We start from the raw sequence: 22,332 nt of genomic DNA, 5'->3' as shown, positions 1-22,332 counted from the left end.
ACTTTTAACCCAGATGGTTAAATTCTAATCTAAAAGCCAGTAAACCGCTTGGTCAAGTGCATTTTGATGGAAAGCATGTTTCCTTGGAATAAAGCCAAATAAGCTCTTTTTATTTATTTATTGTGTGGTTTTGAATGCATCATTCCTCAAGCGAAATAAAGGACCAGCAAAGAAAGACAGAAAAAAAGGCAGATAAACAATGTAGTGCAAAAGTAGGTGGTTAAAACTCAAGCTCCTCAATCTGTTTCTCTGTGCGCAAATGGCAGCGTCCATCCAGCACCTTGGACAGCGTCACAAAGCTGACGCTCACTTTTAACCACTTACCCTGTATTCTAAGTAAAACGGACCTGACTTACAACTGTAGTTGGACCACTCTTTGCTGTCTACAGCGTACTCTACACCAAGGGTTCCCAATCTTTTCAGGCCGCGACCAACCACAATTAATCATATTTGAACTGGGGACCCGTCACCCTGACAAGCACTTGTAGGAGTTGAGGCATTACACTTTTGTTAGACTCGGTTCCACAGATTAACATTGTTAAAATAGCCAAACTAAAAGCTTTTAGTTCGGCTATTTTCACAATGTTTGCCTCTTTCCTACGTAATTTTGACAATTTCTCCATTTTGGTTTTAAAAGGGTCTTAAAAGTAATGCAATTGTCACTGTAGAAATGTGCAGATACCTGTATATACTTATACTGTATATTGGTTTGTTTACTGTTGAGTGAGAAAACAATGTTGCACATTAACACATTGATTGCCTAGATCGAGTCAACTCGTTTTTAGAATCCATCGCTTGATTGCCTAGATCGAGTTAACTCGTTTTTACATTTTTGGGGGGAAATTCCACAAGGGGCGACCTAACACAGCTTTGGAATGATCGATCGTCTCTCAGAGAAGAACAATGTGGATGTGACGTCATTCCAAAAAACGTCACTTCCATCCGCCCCAATGATGGGATTTTCAGAAAAACGGCTGTAACTCAGTTTCTTTTTTTTCCATTGAAAACCACCCGTTTTCAGCGGACCAAAGCTCCAAAATGGCGGATCACGGTTGGAAACTTGTTGTTCCCATGGATACACAGATCCTTCCGTCTACTCACAGGAAACTTTTTCCGTGTGTTTTTTTTACACAATGTCGGTTCCACGGCGTTTCAAATATCATCGGATTGAGGTAATTATACGCCGGCACGGGGATAGAAAACTATGTTTAATATCTTGGCAGTCAATGTGTTAAGCTAATCATCTCTGGACCCCCCTGGGGGTCCCAACCCCTAGTTTGGGAACCATTGCTCTACACCAAATCTCTGCCAAAAATAGCCGATCTACAAGCTCACAGCTATTTTTCGCAACTCTTCCCCCCAGTATATGGATGCTGGCGTTCAAGTGCAGGATGTGCTCTCCCAACCTAGCCTTGAAAAAACTCTCCTCTCTCTCTCTCTCTCTCTCTCTCTCTCTCTCTCTCTCTCTCTCTCTCTCTCTCTTTTTGCTAAATTTTTCTTCATTGATTTGTGGTAAATGTGCGGAATGTGGTCAAAACGCTTGTCAAATCAAATGCAGTAAAGCTACTGTAAAGTGTGAATTGACTCTTATGTTGCCAGACTTACCGTAAAAACAGGTAAAACTTTCAATATTCTTGTTTAATTTTCTCTTTCAATAAGTCCCCGTTTGGATTCTTACCCCACTGCTGTGAGCTGAAGGTCTCTGATTGGCCGGCCCAGGCCTCATTATGCAAATTCCATCAGGGTCTAGTCATGGCGTAGGGTACTTTTTAGCCTTAAAGGACCACATGACATAATGGTCAAGCGGGAAGCTTCCGCCCTGAAAAATGAAACAAAGGTGGAAAGGACTTGAATATGCATTCATTCCTAATGGCCAGAAGGGGCGACTCCAAGGGCTGCAAAAATAAAATGATCCTACTTCTTACTTGATTCATTACCTCAGTAAACAAATGCACGGGATTTTTGTGTGTCTTTCAGTGTGGCCATGTCCCCCCCCAACCCCCCTGCTTATCTCGAGACCAGTCGAACCGATCGACTTCAAACCCAAGGGGCGTGCAGTGCAGAGTGTGAAGTTGGTCAGAATCTATAAATGCCTGGAATCTCTTTGTATGCGTCTGTCTGTCTGACTGTCCCCAGCATAATTAATTTGAGTCTGACCAATCAACTTCAAACTTGCTTTGTGAATCACAGAGGACCCGAGGGTATGTTGTGCCAAGTGAGAATTTTGTTGCACAGAACTGAAAATCTGTCTGTCTGTCTGTCTGTCTGTCTGTCTGTCTGGGTCCCATTCAATGCCCATATATGGAGATTTCTGTATCCGTATGTCTCTCTGTCCATTTTAGGTCCATGTATAGAGATCCCTGATGTAATCAATATGGCGTCATAGTACTGTCCTCCATAATGGGTGACAATCCGTACAAACGAGTATCACACAACCGGGAGGAGCATGCGTTCCCAACGGGCATTACCCTAGTTTTCCAATTAGTTAATGTTTTCAATCACCAGATTTAAATCTTCACAACATGATGTTCATTTTGTAGATGATGTTCCAATTTAGAGTCAAATGGTCGGGTATGCTTTAGGCCAGGGCGTGGCTACATTGTGATTGACAAATCATCATAATAGACTCCCACAGCGATCACGATAGTGGCGTCTTCCCAGCTCCACCCTTTCGTCCAGCTCCACCCTTTCGTCCAAATATGGTCACTTCCGGTTGCAAAGTGACATGATGGCAGAAGCATCAAGGCTTCGAAACAGGACTCAACAAACACCAACGGGTGATGATGTCACCTTGACTCCTTCTTTACTTTTACAGTCTATGGTCATTGTCGGTTGTCAACATCGGCAACATAGCGTACATAAACCTAAACCCTTTTTTAAATCTTTATTTTTACGGAGATATCATGTTTGTTTTGTCCATGGAATCTTTGCCTGAAATGTTCTGTCAACATTAGTAACCATTGCATCATCAAAAGACCCGTTCAAGTTTAAATGTTCGAAATGCAGTAAATGTAGGGAACTATTTTATTAAGGCATAATACAATGCCTTGGTAAAACATTATTGATGTCAATAGTGTAATGCAGTAATTTCAGATATAAAATTACCTGAATTACCTATGGCTAGAATCATCTTTAAAGTCTTGTAGAGTGTTTTCCCACATCATTTCAACATGGATGGCGGGTGAATGGTGCTTAAAAATCTATTCAGACTTCAGAGATCTACTAAAGTATACACTTAATATGGTTATGTGTACACAACAACATGTTTTGAAGACAGGGGCAATCTCTGCTAATGGCTAGTAGTCCAAATTAGATTGGTATACTGTATTGGTATACTTTTAAATGGTTTTAAGACAGGATTTGTTACTCATAATTGAACAAAATGTTTGTGTAATTGTATTGGTTTAACGCAGGTTATTATAAGTTCAACATTCTGACATGAGTGCACATAATGTTTAGTTCAATGTATCTTCAATATTATTATTGTTATCATTATCATCATCATCATCCCCACCATTAGTGATACATGCTTTAATGCTTTACAGGCAGGCAGGCAGGAATGAGACAGACATTCACACCAAACAAAGCCTTATCACACCAGTCAAGGTACAAAAGTACCCCATGCACTGTGTAGTCAAAAGCCTGGCGAGCTTACGTCACGAGGAGAGAGTGGCAGCTGACACTGTCTGGGAGGAGGGGGATAGGAGGAGGAAAGGAAACAACATAAAGCATAAAAAAGTAAAGCAAATTCCAAACAAAGGCATAAAAGAGGAAAGGGGAGAAGAGAGCACAAGCCGGGGAGGGGGAAAAAGACTGAGAAGAGGGAGAGAGAAAAGGGGATAGCTATAAAGAATAGGAGGGGGTGTGTGCACACAGTGCAGTTGGAGAGAGAGAGAGAGAGAGAGAGAGAGAGAGAGAGAGAGAGAGAGAGAGAGAGAGAGAGAGAGAGAGAGAGAGAGAGAGAGAGAGAGAGAGAGAGAGAGAGAGAGAGACAGGGTGTGTGTGAGAGAGAGAGAGAGAGAGAGAGAGAGAGAGAGAGAGAGAGAGAGAGAGAGAGAGAGAGAGAGAGAGAGAGAGGGAAAGAGAGAGGGGGGAGTGAGAGAGGGAGAGCGAGCGAGCGAGAGAGAGAGAGAGAGAGAGAGAGAGAGAGAGAGAGAGAGAGAGGGAGCGAGCACCCGCCGGCCCATTGAGGAAAGATGGCTACAGTCAGTGCGAACGGAGTGCAGCAGGAGAATGGCTTCAGCACCACGGACAGCGGCGGCAGCAGCAGGATGAACGGGCTCCAGAACACCATCCCCATGAAGGACCACGACGCCATCAAGCTGTTCATCGGACAGATCCCCAGGAACCTGGAGGAGAAGGACCTCAAGCCCCTGTTTGAGGAATTCGGCAAGATATACGAACTCACCGTGCTGAAAGACAGGTTTACGGGAATGCATAAAGGTGGGTGTTTTTTCTTCTTCTTCTTCTTTCTTTCTCCCCCCATATATATCTCTCATTTATATATCTGTGCTATTCTAAAAGAAAGAAAGAAAGAAAGAGAGAGAGAGAAAGAAAGAGAAAGGAATTAGGGTATTGTTGCAGTTCTGTTCTGGGCCGAGCGCACCAAGTGTGGCAAATTTTGAGCATGTTTGGGACCCCTTGCTTCGAGTCCCTTCGAGGCTGGAACATTGTGTGGTTTCACAACACGCACGCACGCACGCACGCACACACACATGCACGCACACTCTCTCTCTCTCTCACACACACACACACACACACACACACACACACACACACACACACACACACACACACACACCAGCACGCGCACACACTTGATTGAGTGATTGATTGATTGATTGATTGTTTGAATACTTTATTAACAGTTTGCCAAAAAAAAGCACAGAAAGTACAGTTCTATACAAAAGGATGCTAAAAGGATTAAACCCAAGAAAGCACTACGGCTTGTTTACACACACACACACACACACACACACACACACACACACACACACACACACACACACACACACACACGTGGGAGTGGACGGTGTGGGTTGGAAGTGCAGGGTTAATTGTCAGCGTGGCTGCAAATGCCTTGCTTTGTGTGTTTACATTACATTGACTGTAACATCATCATGTGCTGCCGAACAGACCGTTATAAGGGGGGCGGGGCGGGACGGCCGGGCTGAGAGTTAGGTTGGTGTCGCCTTACAAAGAAAGATAACGCTCCAGCCCGTCCGATTACAGACATACTATTACATACATGCGTATTTCTGCAGCTACTTATTTCTTCTTTGCAATAAAAAACATAGGCTATATATATTTTAATCATCACGAAGAAGCCATGCGTATTAGTCTAGATGGTCAAATTAATATCAGTGTTCGCCGCCGATAATGGATAGGCTGCTAATGTAATGCAAATCACCGTTAGTTAGACACTGAATATCGGTCGTTACGGTTGTAATGATGGGATGTTGGTCGCTTTGACCTTTGCGGGGGGGGGCTTAGTGTGTACTTTTTAGACGTCATCATAGCGGTTGAAAATAACTCTTTCCGTGACAGCGGGTGCGTGGCGTGTTGTGCACCCCACGCCACGGTGTGCTGTTGTGCGTGATGCGTGCGTGGTGCTGTCCACGGCGGTGGTGGTGGTGCTGTCTGTGCTCGGTGGTGCTGCTCTGCCCCGGTCCGGAGGGAGGCGGGTTGTAGTCAGGAAGTACAAAGCAATCTCGGTCGGATACTAGCAGTCAGAGGCGCAGTGTTGCCATGTCCGCTTATTATTTTTGGGGGCTTGTTTCTAAAGTGTTGTTGCTTATTTGGGCTTGCTTTAAAAAAATGTTTTATTATAATTTAAATCAGTGGTTCTTAAATATTTTTATTTTTAAATGAGTGTGTTTGTCCTATAATATAACCCCCATCTTAAAATATTTTGTGCCAGGGGGAGCCCCGGCCGTAGGCTACCAGATTCGTTACAATGTTTAAAAAAAAAATCCAAATATTGCACTTTTTTTTTCAAGATGTTTTGAAAATAGCAGATCTACAAGCTCACAACTCCTTGTGAGCTTGTAGATCGGCTTTTTTCAAATAGCCAATGTATAGGCTACAGTAGGCCTATGTAAACATGTATACAATATATAGGTTTAAAGTGCCTAATTGTTTCTTTTGGGCTTGTTTTTCTAGACCTGCCTGCTTATTTCTCTCGCAATATCTGGCAACACTGGTCAGAGGCAGAGAGACCCAACCTGTGTCCAGTTCTCCTCCTCTCCTCTCCTATCTGCTCTCACCTCCTCTCCTCCTCTCCTCTCCTATCTGCTCTCTCATCCGCCGAGCGTCACCTCCTTGTCCTAAAACAACCAGGACCTGCATCACAGGCTTGTAATTAGCCGACAGGACACAGATAAAATGGCATTGATCGATCATAAATTACAAAAAAAAAAAAAATCAAGACAGGCTCTGGGATTGTGTAGCTATAATAAGCATCTTCGGGTAAAATGAAATATATGATGATAATGATTATACAAGTCAACGCAGGACTATAATTATTTTCCCAGAACGGAAAATTTGACTGAGGAAATAAATTAAGCTACTATAAAATACAATGTAGGGTGATGGGGAAAAATAAGATTATTCAGCAAATAATATTCAAAAGCAATATTGCTTAGTTGTCTTTGAATGTTGGATATTGGCCTATTGCTTCTGTCTCTTGTAGAATCCAATCAAATATCTGTAATTTTAAGAACAAAATCATGAACATTATTAGCCTATATATTTTTAATCCCATCATGCTGTGGTGGTCATCTTTACTATCGGTCACACACTCTCTCACACACACACACACACACACACACACACACACACACACACACACACACACACACACACACACACACACACACACACACACACACACACACACACACACACACACACACACACACACACACACACACACACACACACACACACACCTCACTGAGAGTTTATATTTCAAATCAAGCCACAGCTAATATCTTCCCATTAAAGGGTATGCTGTACATCACCTATTCCACAAGTGATCAGTCATCGATACCGGACACACACACACACACACACACACACACACACACACACACACACACACACACACACACACACCCCTCCGTTGTGTGTGTGTCTCTCTCTCTGTGGAACATGATGATCGATTAAAACAATATTTCTGACGGCCGCGGCTGCGTTGTTTACGCCTGTCCTCGGCCATCCCTGAATGTCAACACTCCGGGGGCTGTTTGCCTGCAGAACGATAATCCTGTTCCACAGCCACGCCGTCTGCCCATTCAAAATCATCATCCCTCCGCTGCCCCCGCCAAGGCCAGCCTTCTGATGTATGCATTATGCCCACTTCATCCACCGCGTGACATTCAAAGTCACTTTGGGAGTGCAAGGCGTGCAGCTTTAATAAGATTTCGCGAATGCATTATATGGATGAGTTTTCTTTTTTTTCATTGGCCACTCACCTGTGAAGTATACAAACTGTGTGTTCATGGTGCCCCCCCCCCCATCTCCCCCCTCACTCCCTGCTGTGTGCTTGACGTGTGATACCTGTATCTGCAGACTGGGAAGCAAGGAAAGTTGAGGACTTTATACAGTAGGAAATGTGATGAGTGTCTTTGACAAAAAAAGAGAGATGGAGCTGGGGTATTATCTTCTGCTATACACTGTCAAAAGAAAGAGGTTCAAACCCCCATGATAGTGGTTGCTTCAGTGATTACCTGGAACCCCCCGTGAAGGTAATCGAAATCAGTTACAGTACAGTGTTATGTAGAAGCTTCCTATAACAAACAATATCATATGTGGTGCTTGCAAAGCGGTACTTGCTGCGGAAATCATGGTTTTGTCTTTTTTTTGGCAATATCGAAGCACCAGGGCAGATTTAGATCCCAGACATTTCTAACTAAATAGAAATCTGTGAAATTGCGTTTAAATCTATGTCTTCCTATAGACAAGAATAATGCACAGTGAGGTGTCACAGTTGTTAGGTGTACTAGAGTGAGTCTAGTTACATGTCTGCCTCTCCTATTTATTGTCCATCATTTTGAATCTTAAGAACTAACCTCGAAATTCACACTGAATAAAAAAAGAAATGAACATACTTCTTCTTATAGCCAGTATGTTCTTCAGAATTCTTTTTTAATAGTTAACCACTTAAATCCTATATTCTTTGTTAACTGGAGTCCCCAAGCTCTATACTTGGGCCCCCTCCTTTTTTCCTTCTACTCTATTATCTTCACCAAAAAGAGACGATCTGCAAGGCCCTGTGAGCTTGTAGTTCTGCTGTTTTGTTTTGCCGAATGTTGGCCGCCAGAATAGGGACGCAAGGCTTTATGTGGTTCGTGCTATTTCTATTTTCTACTTTATTAAAGTGAGCCTTTAAAAAAAAGTATACACCTAATATTGATGGTGTCTTTTATGTCGTCGGTGTGATTTAACTTCCCAGTTGGATAATGGCTCACCTTTCGACATCATAATGTTGTACAGTGTCCTGTCCACGTGGGAGCAGGCACAGGTAGAGATAATAGCTAAAATCATACAACGTGCGGACACATCAGTGATAGAAGGCACTTAACCCACAACTGCTCCAGTGGAGCTCCTTAGTGGCCAGCAATAGAAGGCTGTGCTTGTACTGGGCAGCTCCCAGGTGTGATTGTGTATAATGGCATGAATGTGAAGCAGGTACAGGAAAAAAAGAGCATGAGTGCTCAGCAAACCCTCCCCAGATATAAAAAGGCTATAAAACCGTTTCTTCTCTTGTTTCTTCATAAAGGATGTGTCTGAAAAGCTCACATAAACACCAGCAATTTAGGAGTTTTGCCACACACCATTAAAATCAGAGGTTTTCAAATACCCAAACTCTGTATTTACTTTGTTTTTTTGTGAGCTTGTGTTGCCAAGAATCACATAAATATATCCGTGGATAGTGGCAAGCCCTTCACAGATAAAGGAGGCACTGTCTTAACATTATCCCAGGTTCAGTCAACCTTTTATCATAAGAAGAAGCTACATGCAGTACTGTACATGACAACAGAAAGGAGAGGTGTGAAGGCAGATATAATCAGCCTCACTGTACAACACCAACAATGTAAAGTCCATGAAGAGTCAGTACAGTGCCATACATTTAATCTGACTCCTGTTTTGAAATCCCCATTATACATTAGAATATGATTTAGATTAATGGTGTCCCTGATTCAACAGTGCCTGATGATTTGCAACACTATACATTCCCACTCCTTTGACAAGGGACTGCACAATAATTATGGATTTAAGGGCAGATGAAAATATGTTTGCTCATGACTAATTCATGCGGATTGTGGCGCGTTGAATCAAACAGATGTTATGTGTGTCATGAATTCTTACTTTGGGCTTTTACGGTATCTCCGAGTCCCTGTGCGAATGTGCCTTTGGAGAATTTCATAGTTTCTAGCTATCTGGGGAATTTTATGGATTGTAATGGGTGAGTGCATTTCTGTATTTAATGGGATTCTTTTTTTCTTTTTCACTGCTTGTCTTTTTTTCTCTTTCTTCTCTTTTTAAACAGAGGATTATACCCTGTCTAGCAGTCACCAGACACTGCCAACGTTAATGGAGGTCTGATAGTTTGTGTGTCGTCGGGGAGCCTTATTCGGAGGAGGGTGGCATGACTTGACTCTCTACAGCGGCGGGCACGGGCGCTAGTCGGCGTGCGGTGCAGCCAGGTCGTGCTGCTGCGTAACATCCATCATTTCGCTGAGCACTGCATTATCATAATACTTAGTGTCAGCGCGAGAACGCATGCATTGTTCAGACACGCTGAACGTTGGTGGGGGGCAAATCTTTTGCTTGAGCACCATTATCTATCAATCCGTCTCTGGCGCTGAGAGCAGAGACTCTGAGCTCCGCCACACAGCCAGCAACCAAGGAGATACAAAGAGTTGTTAAATATCCCCCATCCATTCTGCTCTCCTCGGTGGGTCCCGGGCAGTTTAATCGGCTATAAATAGCCTACTCTGGCCATATTGACATAAAAAAGTCCTCGTAGGTATATTGCAATGTCAAATGGAAAAACAAGCGCACTGTGGCGACACTTATGTCTAATTGCGAATGTGTCCTCTTTTTTTTTTCTTATGCTGCTCTTTTTCTGTGACACAAAATCCCACTGCTGTCTTTAATTTCAGTCCTGTGAGTTGTAATAATGCCTACTAGGAATTTCAAAAGCCCATGCCCGTTGTTGGTTGCTTTCATTGCACAGCGGGAGTGTTTGACACTGACTGACGGCTTGTCTGCGTTGAGTGACAGGTATAGGTCAATCTGCAGATGACCTTTGTGATCATTAGAAAGGGACCAACTTGGACCACGGCTTATTTTTAGAACCAGCCATATCTGGACGAACAGATGGACGGACGGACGGACGAATTGACGGATAGATCAGTGATTCTCAACCTGTGGGCCGGGGTCCACTGGTTGACCATGAGTAATTGCATGTGGGCCCCAAAATAATTGGCAAAACACCTTTATTGATGATTTAACATTAACATAGAAAAAACACTATGTAAAAAGAAAAAACACTAACCCACTAAGACCTGAGGCCGATTCTAGAAACAATTTCTAAACAGTTTTTTGAAAAAATAATATAAGAAATAGAAAAAATAAAAATAAATATCTAAAAATAATTTGTTCCAGGGACCCCCAGAAGCAAATATCTGAGTTACAAGTGTTAGCCTTAAGAAATAAATATATTCAAAGATTTGCACAAAAAATAGCAGATCTACAAGCTCGTAGAGCTTGTATATCTGCTATTTGGGGGTCCTTGACATGAAAAAAGTTTGAGAACCACTGATATCAACATACGTTTTTAAAAAAAAAAACTGTTAGGATTTAGAATACATTTGTAGAATCCCCAGAAGATTTGAGTTGAAAATGTTCGCTTTAAAAAACATATATATTCAAAGATTTGCACGATAAAAAAAATATATATATATATATATTTACAAGCTTGTAGCGCAGCACTCGGTGCCGCGCCATGAGCTTGTAGATCTGCTATTTTTTAATAGCCCAAAGTATAAAATAATGGTTATAGCTAAAATTCAAAAATGACACAGTATATGCGTCCTCGGATTGAATGCCTTAAGTGGTCAGATTGATGGGCCGCGAACGCTTTCAAGTTGGCCCCGATCCCAAAAAGGTTGAGAACCACAGGGATAGCTAGCTAGAAACAGACAGAAAAAAATAAATTAAAAAAAACCCCAGACTGTTAGAGAGACACACATGAATTTGGGCGGCAAATATGCAGCCCTAGCTGGCATACCAAATTGAAAATCCCATTGTTTTTCCTCCTCAGTACACATGAGAGGGTCAGGCAGTCACATTCAGCTAGCGTTCGGTTGTTTTTTTTCTCCTCATAATTTGTGCACCTAGACATGTGAACACTTGTTATCTTTTAGGAAATTAATTTGCATTTCTCTCTGTTTAATGAACATCCCCTGAATAAGCTTGGTAAGAGGAGACGGAAGGAGGGCAATTGCTTATGAGTCACGTATTCATTGTTAATTAATTGAAATTTTATACAAATTTGCTCTGGATTTTTTTCTTTTTTTTAATGTTTTGTTTTCTTTTTCAATTATAGCTACCTGATGTCTCTCCAAAAAAAATAGGAAAAAAAATCACAATTTACCGCCATTTAGTTAATGCCTGAATGCATGCAATGGTGTAGTTGTTCCAATTTGCATTATAAGACAACATGTTAAAAGGATGAGGAAAGTTCCACATAATTACTCCCCCCCCCCCAAAAAAAAGTCGAACAAACACAGAGAGGCATTTTATACAGTTACAGCTGTCTCCTTTTATGACAGTTTTTCCTGCCTTGGTTTTTCATTTGCCTTAAATATAATTTGTTGAACTTTTGTTCCCCTCAGAAATTACAGCGTAATAAATTGTCTTTGATTAACAAAGTATACTTTGCACCCCCCAGACTCCCCACTCCACTTATGCTCCACTTAACCCGACCAATCCCTTTTGAAAAACCCTTGATTCAAAGAACTCACAACATTTCTCATACCCACTATAGGCTTGTCCTTGACTCATTATGAAGTTGTTCTTGGCGTTCTCACTTCTTGATACCGACGTTGTATTTGTCCTTAAACACACAAACCCCTACAGTAGCGTTGTTATGTTTTTGTGCGAAGCTCCATCGTTTTAAGTTATTTCCAGAAAGAGCGAGAAAAGAAAAAATCGGAGGGGGCACGGGGAGCAAGGAGAAAGAACAGGAAGAGGTACTTTAAAGGAATAGTTCACCCAAAAAATGACTTATTTTCTATCAATTACACACCCCATGAAGCCTTGAATTCATGGAGATCTTTTTGTTTTTGTCACATTCCTAAGCCAATAACTTCATGACCGTGTGTATTTCCGGTAGGAGACACAAAGAGTCTCCTTTGTGTTTCCTACCGGATACATTAGCCGGTAGGCGACTTTAAGTCCCTATTCTGAGGTGAGCATTTGGCATATCTACAAGCTGATAACACGACGCGTGTTGCGACGCATTGCGAGCTTGTAGAACGGCTATTTTCGCCAAAGAGATTTAGTCTAGAGCATTGGTTCTTTGAGGGAGTTCCAGGGGTTCCCCATGCTAAATGTGTTAATACGTTTTGAGCCCTTTATCCATATTGTATACGTTGGCTATTCAAAAATAGCAGATCTACAAGCTCGCAGCGCGTCACCTCATCTTTGAACATTTTCCAAAAAATCTTGAAAGTGTTCTATTCAGGGGGTCCCTGGCACAAAACATTCACAAATGGGGGTCCTTGGCACCAAAAAGCGCCTGGTAGTGTAGAGAGTACCGAAGTCCTGACATCACTCCCGCTACCCCTGGGTCACGAAAGTGAATTTTCCACGTCATGTAAGAACTGTGTTCCAAAAATAAACAAATCAGCCTGCCAATTCTGTCAGGTATGTGACTCTGTGTCGTATATGATATTGAGTTACATTTGATAAAGTCTGTGTTTGGAGAAGAAAAAAAATCTTACTCTTTGAATAAATAGTACTTTTTCCATCGTCAATTGATGCTTCATATCCATTATGAGTAATATCGCCCGGCTGATTTGTTTATTTTTGGAACACAGTTCTTATACGACGAGATCTAAGATTTCCCTATGGGAATTTCAATAGAAATAATTACTCTGTGTCCTAGGGGGATAGCGGCCTCTAGTGGCAGTGATGTCAGACTTCGGTTCTCTATTAAATCCCTGGGGTACTCCAGTCAACAAAGTATATAGGGTTTAAAATGTTACTTGGACAATGTACACAGACATGACATAGACGAATGAATTTGTTGTACCGTATGTATGCCTTCTGCCTTCTTGCACACGTTGCTGCTAAAGATATACTGTACCTGCCTTAAAAGGACCACTTCACCAATGCTCTACCTACTGTATCTTCATACAGTATATGGTAATTGGTCCTCGCTAATACTCTAAAGATGGTAGGCAGGTTTCTGAACTGTCCACAGCCCTCCTCTGAGACACAGACTGAGTAGACAAAAATGTTACCTTCTTATAATGAGTATTAGTGAGGACCAATTATATGAAGATAGGTTGAAAATGGGTGAAGTGGACCTTTAAGAGGTTTATCATAAGTGCCGTTCTACCTAGATTTTAGCTTTATTTCTATCGTATATGGTTTTTATTATTTAAAATTTTACTTCAATACACCCATTACCATTATTATTAATATTATTAATATTATTAATTAAGTGTGCCTGCCATGCAATGGCAGTGGCACACTTGTTGCATTCCGCCATATTTAATAATTCAACACTCCATGTCGCCACAAAAGTTTGCCGGACCGTACGGGCCGCACGGTTTACACTACCGCAACAATAAATACATCAAAACGTGCGGCCAGGTCGGGAATCGTGTGCTCGGAAGTGAATTTCCGATACGCGTTACCATGGCGACGTTATTAGCCAAAAACTGCTAAACCCCGCCCCTTTTGGCCGCACGTACCGCGCAAAACGCTACTCCTCCCACACGGTTTACTCGTTAGTGTCAATGTATACATCAAAACGTGCGGGACGACCGGGCCACTTACCGCATTACTTTTTTCACCGTTTCGCGTTACCACGGCGACGTTATAGGCGAAACAACGTAGCCACGCCCCCTTTTCAGTCCAAAATTCAGACTTTTTCTACAAACCTACCCTTCATCATCATCATCCTCATCTAGGATGATGATGTAATGAACCTTTTACATTGAAATGGACCACGATCTCTTCTCCTCTCATCGGCCACATGGCCAACTGCTTATCAATGAGTTGGGTGTTGGGGGTCCGGGGACCCCCAACCACGTAGCCACGCCCCCACCCACGTAGCCACGCCCCCTTACAGTCCCCCATTCAAACCCATGTTAACGGTTACAGATCCGGTTAAGAGTGCAGGTTGATGGGTGGACATATTTTTGGGTGGACCATATTTTTTTTTTTTCAAAATTTTTTTTTTCCGAAATGCTCCAAAACTTCGCCTACCCCCCCTAAATAGGCGTCTGCAAACAAATGTATAATGGTAATTTTTTGCGTCAGACCTTCAGAAGTGGGTGAAACAAGCACTTGAAACCATTTGAGTAATTGTTTATATATCAAAATAAATTATTAGATTTTTTTCAAACATTGTTTTAGATGCCCATTTTTACCTTAAATTTTTCGTTTTTTTAATTTTCCTTTTCTGACTTTCGGTTTATTTTTTATTGATTTTATAATCATTATTTTGCTGTTTTTTTCTTGACTTTTTTGGCCGCCCGAGGGGACCAAAATGCTACTCCTCCCACACGGTTGTCACGGCCCCGCCAATGTATACATCAAAACGTGCGCAACGACCGGGCCGACCGGGCTATTACTTTTTTTGCCGTTACGCGTTAACACGGCAAAGTTATAGGCCAAACCCTCAGCCAACGCAGGCACACTTAAATTTTCGTAGGAAATTTGTTTCTAGTATTATTAATATTATTAATATTATTAATATTATTAATATTATTAATACTATTAATATTATTAATATTATTATCTTGTGTTGATTTGTACAGTCTTTGTGGAACATTTCCAACCCAACATTTGGCTTCTTCTACCTGTGTGTATGTGAGTGACTGGTAGCATTAGTCATACCACTTTAAGCTTGTCCTTCACTGTTGACTCATTGTTATGTTCTGGTGACTTGGTGTTCTTACTTTGTCTTCCTGATTTTGTATTTGTCCTTAAGTGGTGCAGACAACTATAAAACAGAAACACAAAAGAACTCCGGCTCTGTCCAGGCGGAGTTGTCTGCACCCCTTAAGGATGAATATCAAGCAGGACTTCCTGGAATCCGTTATTTTGCCTTTTTCTTTTTATCTGCCCCACTAATGAGCACCTGTCGTTTGAGCCATCAGAACCATGCAGCGCTTCCTCCTTCCGTTCCGCTGTTCAACTGATTTTGGACAGTGGTGTAAAGACACTAAGTACATGTACTCAAATACTGTACTATAGTACAATTTTGAGTAATTTGTACTTTACTGGAGTATTTTCTATTGTCAGTACTTTTATTTCTACTATATTGTACTTTTTACTCCACTACAATTGTTTTAAAACTTTAGTTACTAGTTACTTTGTAGATTTTGATAATTATTACAAAACATGCATTAACCACTTCAGCCCCATATATATTTCGGCCATTTGAAAATAGCCGATCTACAAGCTCACAATGCAGCGAGATGTGACGTGTTGTGAGCTTGTAGATCTGCTATTTTCAAAGGATTCTTATACATTTTGAAAACTTGTGAAATAGGACATTTTGCATTATGAGTACTTTCTACTTTTAGTACTTGAAGTACATTTTGATACCAATACTTTTGTACTTTTACTCAAGTCAATTTTGAATTCCGGACTTTTACTTGTAACAGAGTATTACTACATTGCAGTAGCTTGTGAGCGTGTGGTTCGGCAATTTTCGCTACTTTTGTACAACACTGTCATGCCATGAAGTGTAAAAAAAAAGAGGAACAACAAACAACAACAGATTAAATACGGAGATACAATGTTTCTGCCCAACAGCAATAACAAGTTGTAAGTTGATAGCTGAAATGATGGAATTCCCCTTCAGAAAAACCTAATATCATGTTATCTTGCCTTACTGCATGTTCTCTTGTGTTATGCTCTTGTCTTATATCATATTTTAGCATATTTCTATGTTTGCCACCGAACTAGTACAAGCTGAGATAAAACTTTATGGATGCACCGATGGGAAATCTGGTTGTTTTATGAGCCAGTACTGTATGTATACACACATAACAGCATTAGACGGCAAGCCCTCAAGAAATTCACAAAAACATTGCATGTGCTGCTGCTGGTCCCCTTTGATAAGCCCTCGATCCGTAGGTCAACCTATACTGTATATCCTAACATGTTATTTTCAGTGCGACAGCTCTTGAGAATTCCCTTTTGTCAGATTGAATCAGAGAATGTATTTGATTTGTGCATATACTGTACACAGCTTTATGGCCATGAGTCATCTTAAGAATAATATCTTGGAGTGAAGTTGAAGACGAGTCAGTAACACATAACCAGCTGGCCCGTGCGGTCCCCCGCCACCTCCCCTCTCAGTCAGTATCATCGCCGGGACCGGGCGGGCGCCGCTGCGTTCGCCAAGTTGAATGTTTGTCTGTTCCACATCTTGCTTTTAAATCATCGTCATCCCCCTGGGCTCAAGGTGTCCCCTGAGCCAGCACTATATTGGATATGAAGCTTTCATAAAGTCCTGCCAATTCCCCATGGCCGTGAGGGACTTATTGGGAGGAGGGGGGTGGGGAGGGGGGGGGGCCTTACCCTAGCCTAGGCAGTCATGCGGTCGACCTGAATAATAATGGTTACACTGCAAAAAAGAAAAAAAAAGCCTGCCTTTATGGAATGTTTCATTTTGTTATCATGTTTTAAAAAAAAGAAATCTTTTGTTTTTTCTTTCGACAAGAGGTTGTGATGAGTTCACTTCTGAATGACACTGTTTAATATGTTTTTTTTTAAAAAGAATTTACCTTAAAAGAAAAACTTAATTGGAATCCCAAGGATAATGTGAACTTCTTGCAATTTCAGATTTTCTTTTACACATTTCTGTTAGAAAATGTTATTCAAAGAATGAATATCTTTAAATGAGTAGTTGAGACACTATGATTGCTGGACCCAGGCTTGTACTTCCGTCTTTGTGGAACAGACGTTTTATTGTTCCTGTATAACGAGGCAAACCGACGTCCACTGGCAAAAGCACGGCCGGTGAAAAGCGCCGCCGTGATCTCTCACACCACTTTGAACCTTGATTTGTCGCAGGGACATTTTTAAACTCGCACTAAAACTTTTGATGAAACCTCATATACCCTATAACTGCCAACGGGAGGTGGTGTGTGTGTGTGTGTGTGTGTGTGTGTGTGTGTGTGTGTGTGTGTGTGTGTGTGTGTGTGTGTGTGTGTGTGTGTGTGCGCGCGCGCGTGCGTGCGTGCGTGCGTGCGTGCGTGCGTGCGTGCGTGCGTGCGTGCGTGCGTGCGTGCGTGCGTGCGTGCGTGCGTGCGTGCGCGTGCGTGCGTGCGTGCGTATTTGCAAGTGCCATTACTCAAGTTATGTACTTAAGTACACTTTTTAGTTTACTGGAGTATTTCCAATTTTCAGTACATTTACTTCTACTCCACTACATCTCAGAGGAAAATATTGTACTTTTACTTTTACTATTTGAAAACTTGAGTTACTAGTTACTTCTTATTACAAAATATACTGTAACCACTTCAGCTCTATACATCAGCTATTTGAAAATAGCCGATCTACAAGCTCACGTGTCGCATCGCGACATGTTGTGAGCTTGTAGATCTGCTATTTTCAATTTTTTTTGGTGCTATTTTCAAAAGATTTTTTGCTATTTTGAAAACGTGAAATATCCGCATAATGAGTACTTTTACTTTTGGTACATTAAGTACATTTTGATGCCATTACTTTTGAACTTTTACTCAAGTACATTTTGAATACCAAACTTTTACTTGTAACAGAGTATTTTTACATTGTGGTACTGATACTTTCATTTAAGTAAAACATGGAAAAGTACTTGGCTGGACTGGCTGCAAAATGAAAAAGAAAAGAAAAAGAGGCTTGGAAGGAACGTGGCAGCCAGACAGAGGCTGTTGCGTTACCCACGTTGCGTGAGCCTTTGCTGGGACACGTCCCCCCTGGAGAGTGCCCTCCCCTCCCCTCCCCTCCCCTCCTGTCCCGCTCCATGTCCTCAGTTTTGTAATGTCACACGGGGGATGAGGAGTGCCTCACCGGGCTCCCAAACTTTTTTTTTCTCTCCTCTTCTGCTTTGCTGCGTGGCACCCCGCGTTTCATCAGTGTCGTTTAGGTGATTTTTCCTGTTGAGTAAGTGCCTAGTTGTGGAGGAGGTGGGTGAAGGTTGTCGAGAGGGAAGGAAGGGGGAGCTCTCTTTGGCCGGGCGCCAGAGTGTATCGCTCCGTTTCTGCGGGTGATGGGTGCTACGGTATTTGTGTGTGTGTGTGTGTGTGTGTGTGTGTGTGTGTGTGTGTGTGTGTGTGTGTGTGTGTGTGTGTGTGCGTGTCTGTACACAGTAAAATCCTGAGTGTTAATTTAACTCTGAGACTGTAAAAATGGAACAAGATAGACTCTTACGGGTCCAATTTGGTTCCATTTGTACAGTCAGTTACAAATGGATAAATTAACACTGAGTATTTTACTGTGTTTTTGTGTGTGTGTGTGTGTGTGTGTGTGTGTGTGTGTGTGTGTGTGTGTGTGTGTGTGTGTGTGTGTGTGTGTGTGTGTGTGTGTGTGTGTGTGTGTGTGTGTGTGTGTGTGTGTGTGGGTGTGTGTGTGTGTGTAGCCTCTCTTCTCTCTCTCTCTCCCATGGGGAGCCTTGGCAGCAGGTGTGACATGTAGTAATGGGAAATTATGCTGCACAGTGCAAAAACTCTTCCGAACGGGGTCACCCACTGTCAACTCCAGCGAGCACGCAACAGAACAACCACTCACCCTTTAATGAAAGCTGTCACATTTTTGTTAGTGCCAGACTTATTAATGCATATTCATACTGTTTCCCCTGGATTTTCCCCGACTATATACAGAGAAACGCCTCTGGAGATGTGAGGGGTTACGGTTTTCGGGCTTCATCACCAGAGGTTTTTAATTACTTTGCTGCTAAAAAATCGCACGCCGCTCGACTTTTTCCCTTGCCCTGTTCGATAATTATGAAAGTGATCATTCATCAAATAGCAATATGCAGATTTTGGGGGTGGGGGGGGGGATGCTATGGGCGTATAGCTATTTAGGCGGGCACCTTATAGCCTGGGGTGACAGGGCTTTCTAAAGTCACCAATATCCAGCTTCTGGAAGTCATCACACAGCAATAACTATAATGATGAAGGTGTGAGCATCCATACTGATGAACGCTAATGTTCTGTAAACATGTTGAACGTGACCATAGGGTCGCCAACTGTCCCTTGAAATACAGAATCGGCCCTTGTTTGGAAACTAAAAGACGTGTCCCTTATTGAACTGATTAGGGACACACTTATGTTCCTTATTTTTGGGGAATCAATCAGTGACACACACAAGTCCAAACAGCTCATATATACATATACTTTAACCCATTAAGACCTGATTCTTTTAAATCCTTACAGTTTTCTGAAAAACTTATGTTGCTATATCAGTGGTTCTCTAACTTTTACATGTCAAGGACCACCCAAAATTATATGTATTTGGCGGCCGACGCCCATCTCAAAATATGCTGTTCCATGGACCCCCAGAAGCAAGGATATGAGTAAAAAAAAATCACTTTGAAAATATATATATTCAAAGTTTTGCACCAATTTTCATGATTAAAAAAAAATAGCAGATCTACAAGTTCATAGCGCGACATGAAGTGACACGCTATGAGCTTGTATATATCTGCTATTTTTGAATAGCCAAAGTATAAAATAATGGTTAAAGTGGTTAAAATCTAAAATGGCACAGATGGCACAGATGTTTTAATGGGTTAATACAGGTTGTTTACCACTAAATCCTCTATAGACTTAGTGTGAGGGACCAAGCAGTCAAAGCATAAAGCAACACAACTTTTCAAACTCAAAAGTTTTGTTTAATTTCCAAGAAAGTAACAGATAATTAACAACATTTCTAACAAGTTATAGGGCCCTTAAATGAGGTAAACGTAACAACTGAAAATAATGTTTAACAAAATGAAAGTGAACTCAATAACAGACCTCACCAAATGACAAGGGAGGCTTATATACTGTTGGTGGACCAAACTAATAAATACACACAAGGGAGGACAGCACAAATAACTAGCTAAACGGCACACCCACACAAGCCTCTCCCCCCTTTCTGTTAGAGTCCTTGGTATGGTCCTATTGGACCTCTGCATAAAAGCTGGCTCCACCCTCAGCCCAGGCTTTTGCCATTCCAGGAAGCAGCCAGGTAACTCCAAAATCAAGTAATAGCTAACCCCAACAACAGCCTTAACAATAATCATCAAACAATGTAAACTAAGTGTGCATACTACTCTTAATAAACAATACTTAACAAACTGGTTGTGTTTTATGTATTAAGTGACTGCAAAGCAAATGAATATAACTAAATGATGGTGGCATGGGTGAGTGTGTGTGTAGTCTTAACTGGTCACAGCTACCACACTTACTAAACTGGGCCTGAGTTGTCTCTGTACATGCACTGCTTTTTTTCTGCCAAACCAAATGGCTGATCTACAAGCGCACAACGTAGCTTGTAGATCGGCTATTTTGGGATAATGTCCCCCCCCGCCCCCAGAATATGGAAGCTGGGGCTCGTGTGGTTAAAATAATACACACAAACTGTACATATGCAGTGATTTTTTGGGCGGTGAAACCGCCCCTATAAGTGAGATTTGGAAAAATGTACATTTTCCTGCGCTGTGATCTGGGCCCAGGAAATTAGTAGAATTATCCAGCGCTGTGATTGGCCAATCACAGCCTATTCAGGACTGTGATTGGCCAGTGTCACATGACACATGTGCATAGCCCTATATAAGCAACCATAACTTGAAAAAAACCAAACTTTGGTTTTTTTCAAGTTATGGTTTTGTCCATCATAAAGAGTGTTTCAATAAATGTATTTATCCTTTGTACATGATTGATCGACTCCATTCAGTATTGTGATTAGCTAGCAAGACACCGCCCACTTCACACAGGGTGTGATTTTTTATTGTCTTTTGGGCGTCCCTTATTTTACTTGGAAATAAGGACCCCCAGATGGGGAGTTGTTGCTGTTTCTATCATTTATCAAATCACTCTGAAAGTGGTTGCATCAACATTGTTCACCACGGTTGTTGTGGTTATAGTTTTAGTGTGGACTGCACCAGTGGTTTGAGGGGGTTCCAGGGAGTCCCCCCGCTAAGGGGGTCCCCCGATAAGTCAGAAGTCAGTTAATATAACATCGTAATCAATCACTTCAACCACTTTAACCCTTACCTTATATAAATCAGCTATTTGAAAATAGCAGATATACAAGCTCAAATCGCGTCGTGATGCGACGTGTTTTGAGCTTGGACATGCACAATTTAACTTAGTTAAATGTTTGGGATATTTAAACATTTTAACAACACACATCTTGTATGGGGGTCCCTGGTACAAAATGTTTTCAGATGGGGTTCCACAGCCAAATACAAATGGGTCCTTGACATGAAAAACTTTGAGAACACTGGACTATTCCACCATCCACTTGAGTAAGCCACTTGCACACAAGAGTCCATTTTATTAGCAGGAAAGAAAAGGACTATGATCATTTAAACACACTCCCTATGACCTCTTGCACACCTGCTCTGAAATTGCCGTCCGACGAGTGGCTGCGACGGTTAATAATTATTTTTCCAGTTATATTCCTGAGTTTTGTTAGAATGCGTTAAAACTGATTGACCAATAAAATAAGTCTCTGGGTGCATAGACCATTAGAACGACTTTTACAGGTTGGCCTGCAAAACCAGCCGGTCTCATCACTTTTTCCTCATTGGCTGGCCATGGTAAGCGGCCAGCCAATGAGGGCTTGCCATCCTCTCAGACTATGGGCTCTAAAAAGCTGCAGCGGACACAGACAGCAGCGGTGACACATTTCACTTGCCAGGAGTAGTATGAGTTGTGACGATGTGCTCTCAATTAATCTTCTACTTATTTCCTAGCTGTTTTGGGTGTGTTTGCAACTCCCAAGTGGGTAAAATGCATGGCACCCCAAATGGACCCGTAAGGGTCCTATTTGTACCCTCTACACCAGTTTGTACCCTCTCGGGTGGCTCTTAAAAGAGCTTAT

General features: G+C 41.8%; 1 protein-coding gene across 20 annotated transcripts in view; it reads left to right on the top strand.

Moving 5' to 3' along the window:
- Nucleotides 1–4,295: 4,295 nt before the first annotated feature.
- celf6 (CUGBP Elav-like family member 6) overlaps nucleotides 4,296–22,332 on the top strand; it is a gene marked incomplete at its 3' end in the record, with an annotated part of 260,109 nt that continues 242,072 nt past the window's right edge. For all 20 annotated transcript variants that reach the window (XM_080445255.1, XM_080445246.1, XM_080445250.1 and 17 more), the window contains exon 1: nucleotides 4,296–4,443. In XM_080445255.1, coding sequence (XP_080301381.1) covers nucleotides 4,299–4,443 — 145 coding nt within the window. In that variant the 5' untranslated portion in view covers nucleotides 4,296–4,298. The remainder of the gene's footprint in view (nucleotides 4,444–22,332) is intronic.

Source organism: Gymnoscopelus braueri (assembly GCF_963280865.1).
Source record: "Gymnoscopelus braueri genome assembly, chromosome: 1".
In the NCBI taxonomy this organism is placed as follows: Eukaryota; Metazoa; Chordata; class Actinopteri; order Myctophiformes; family Myctophidae; genus Gymnoscopelus; species Gymnoscopelus braueri.
Note: the sequence above shows the minus strand (reverse complement) of the source record. Positions and strands in the feature narration are given on the sequence as shown.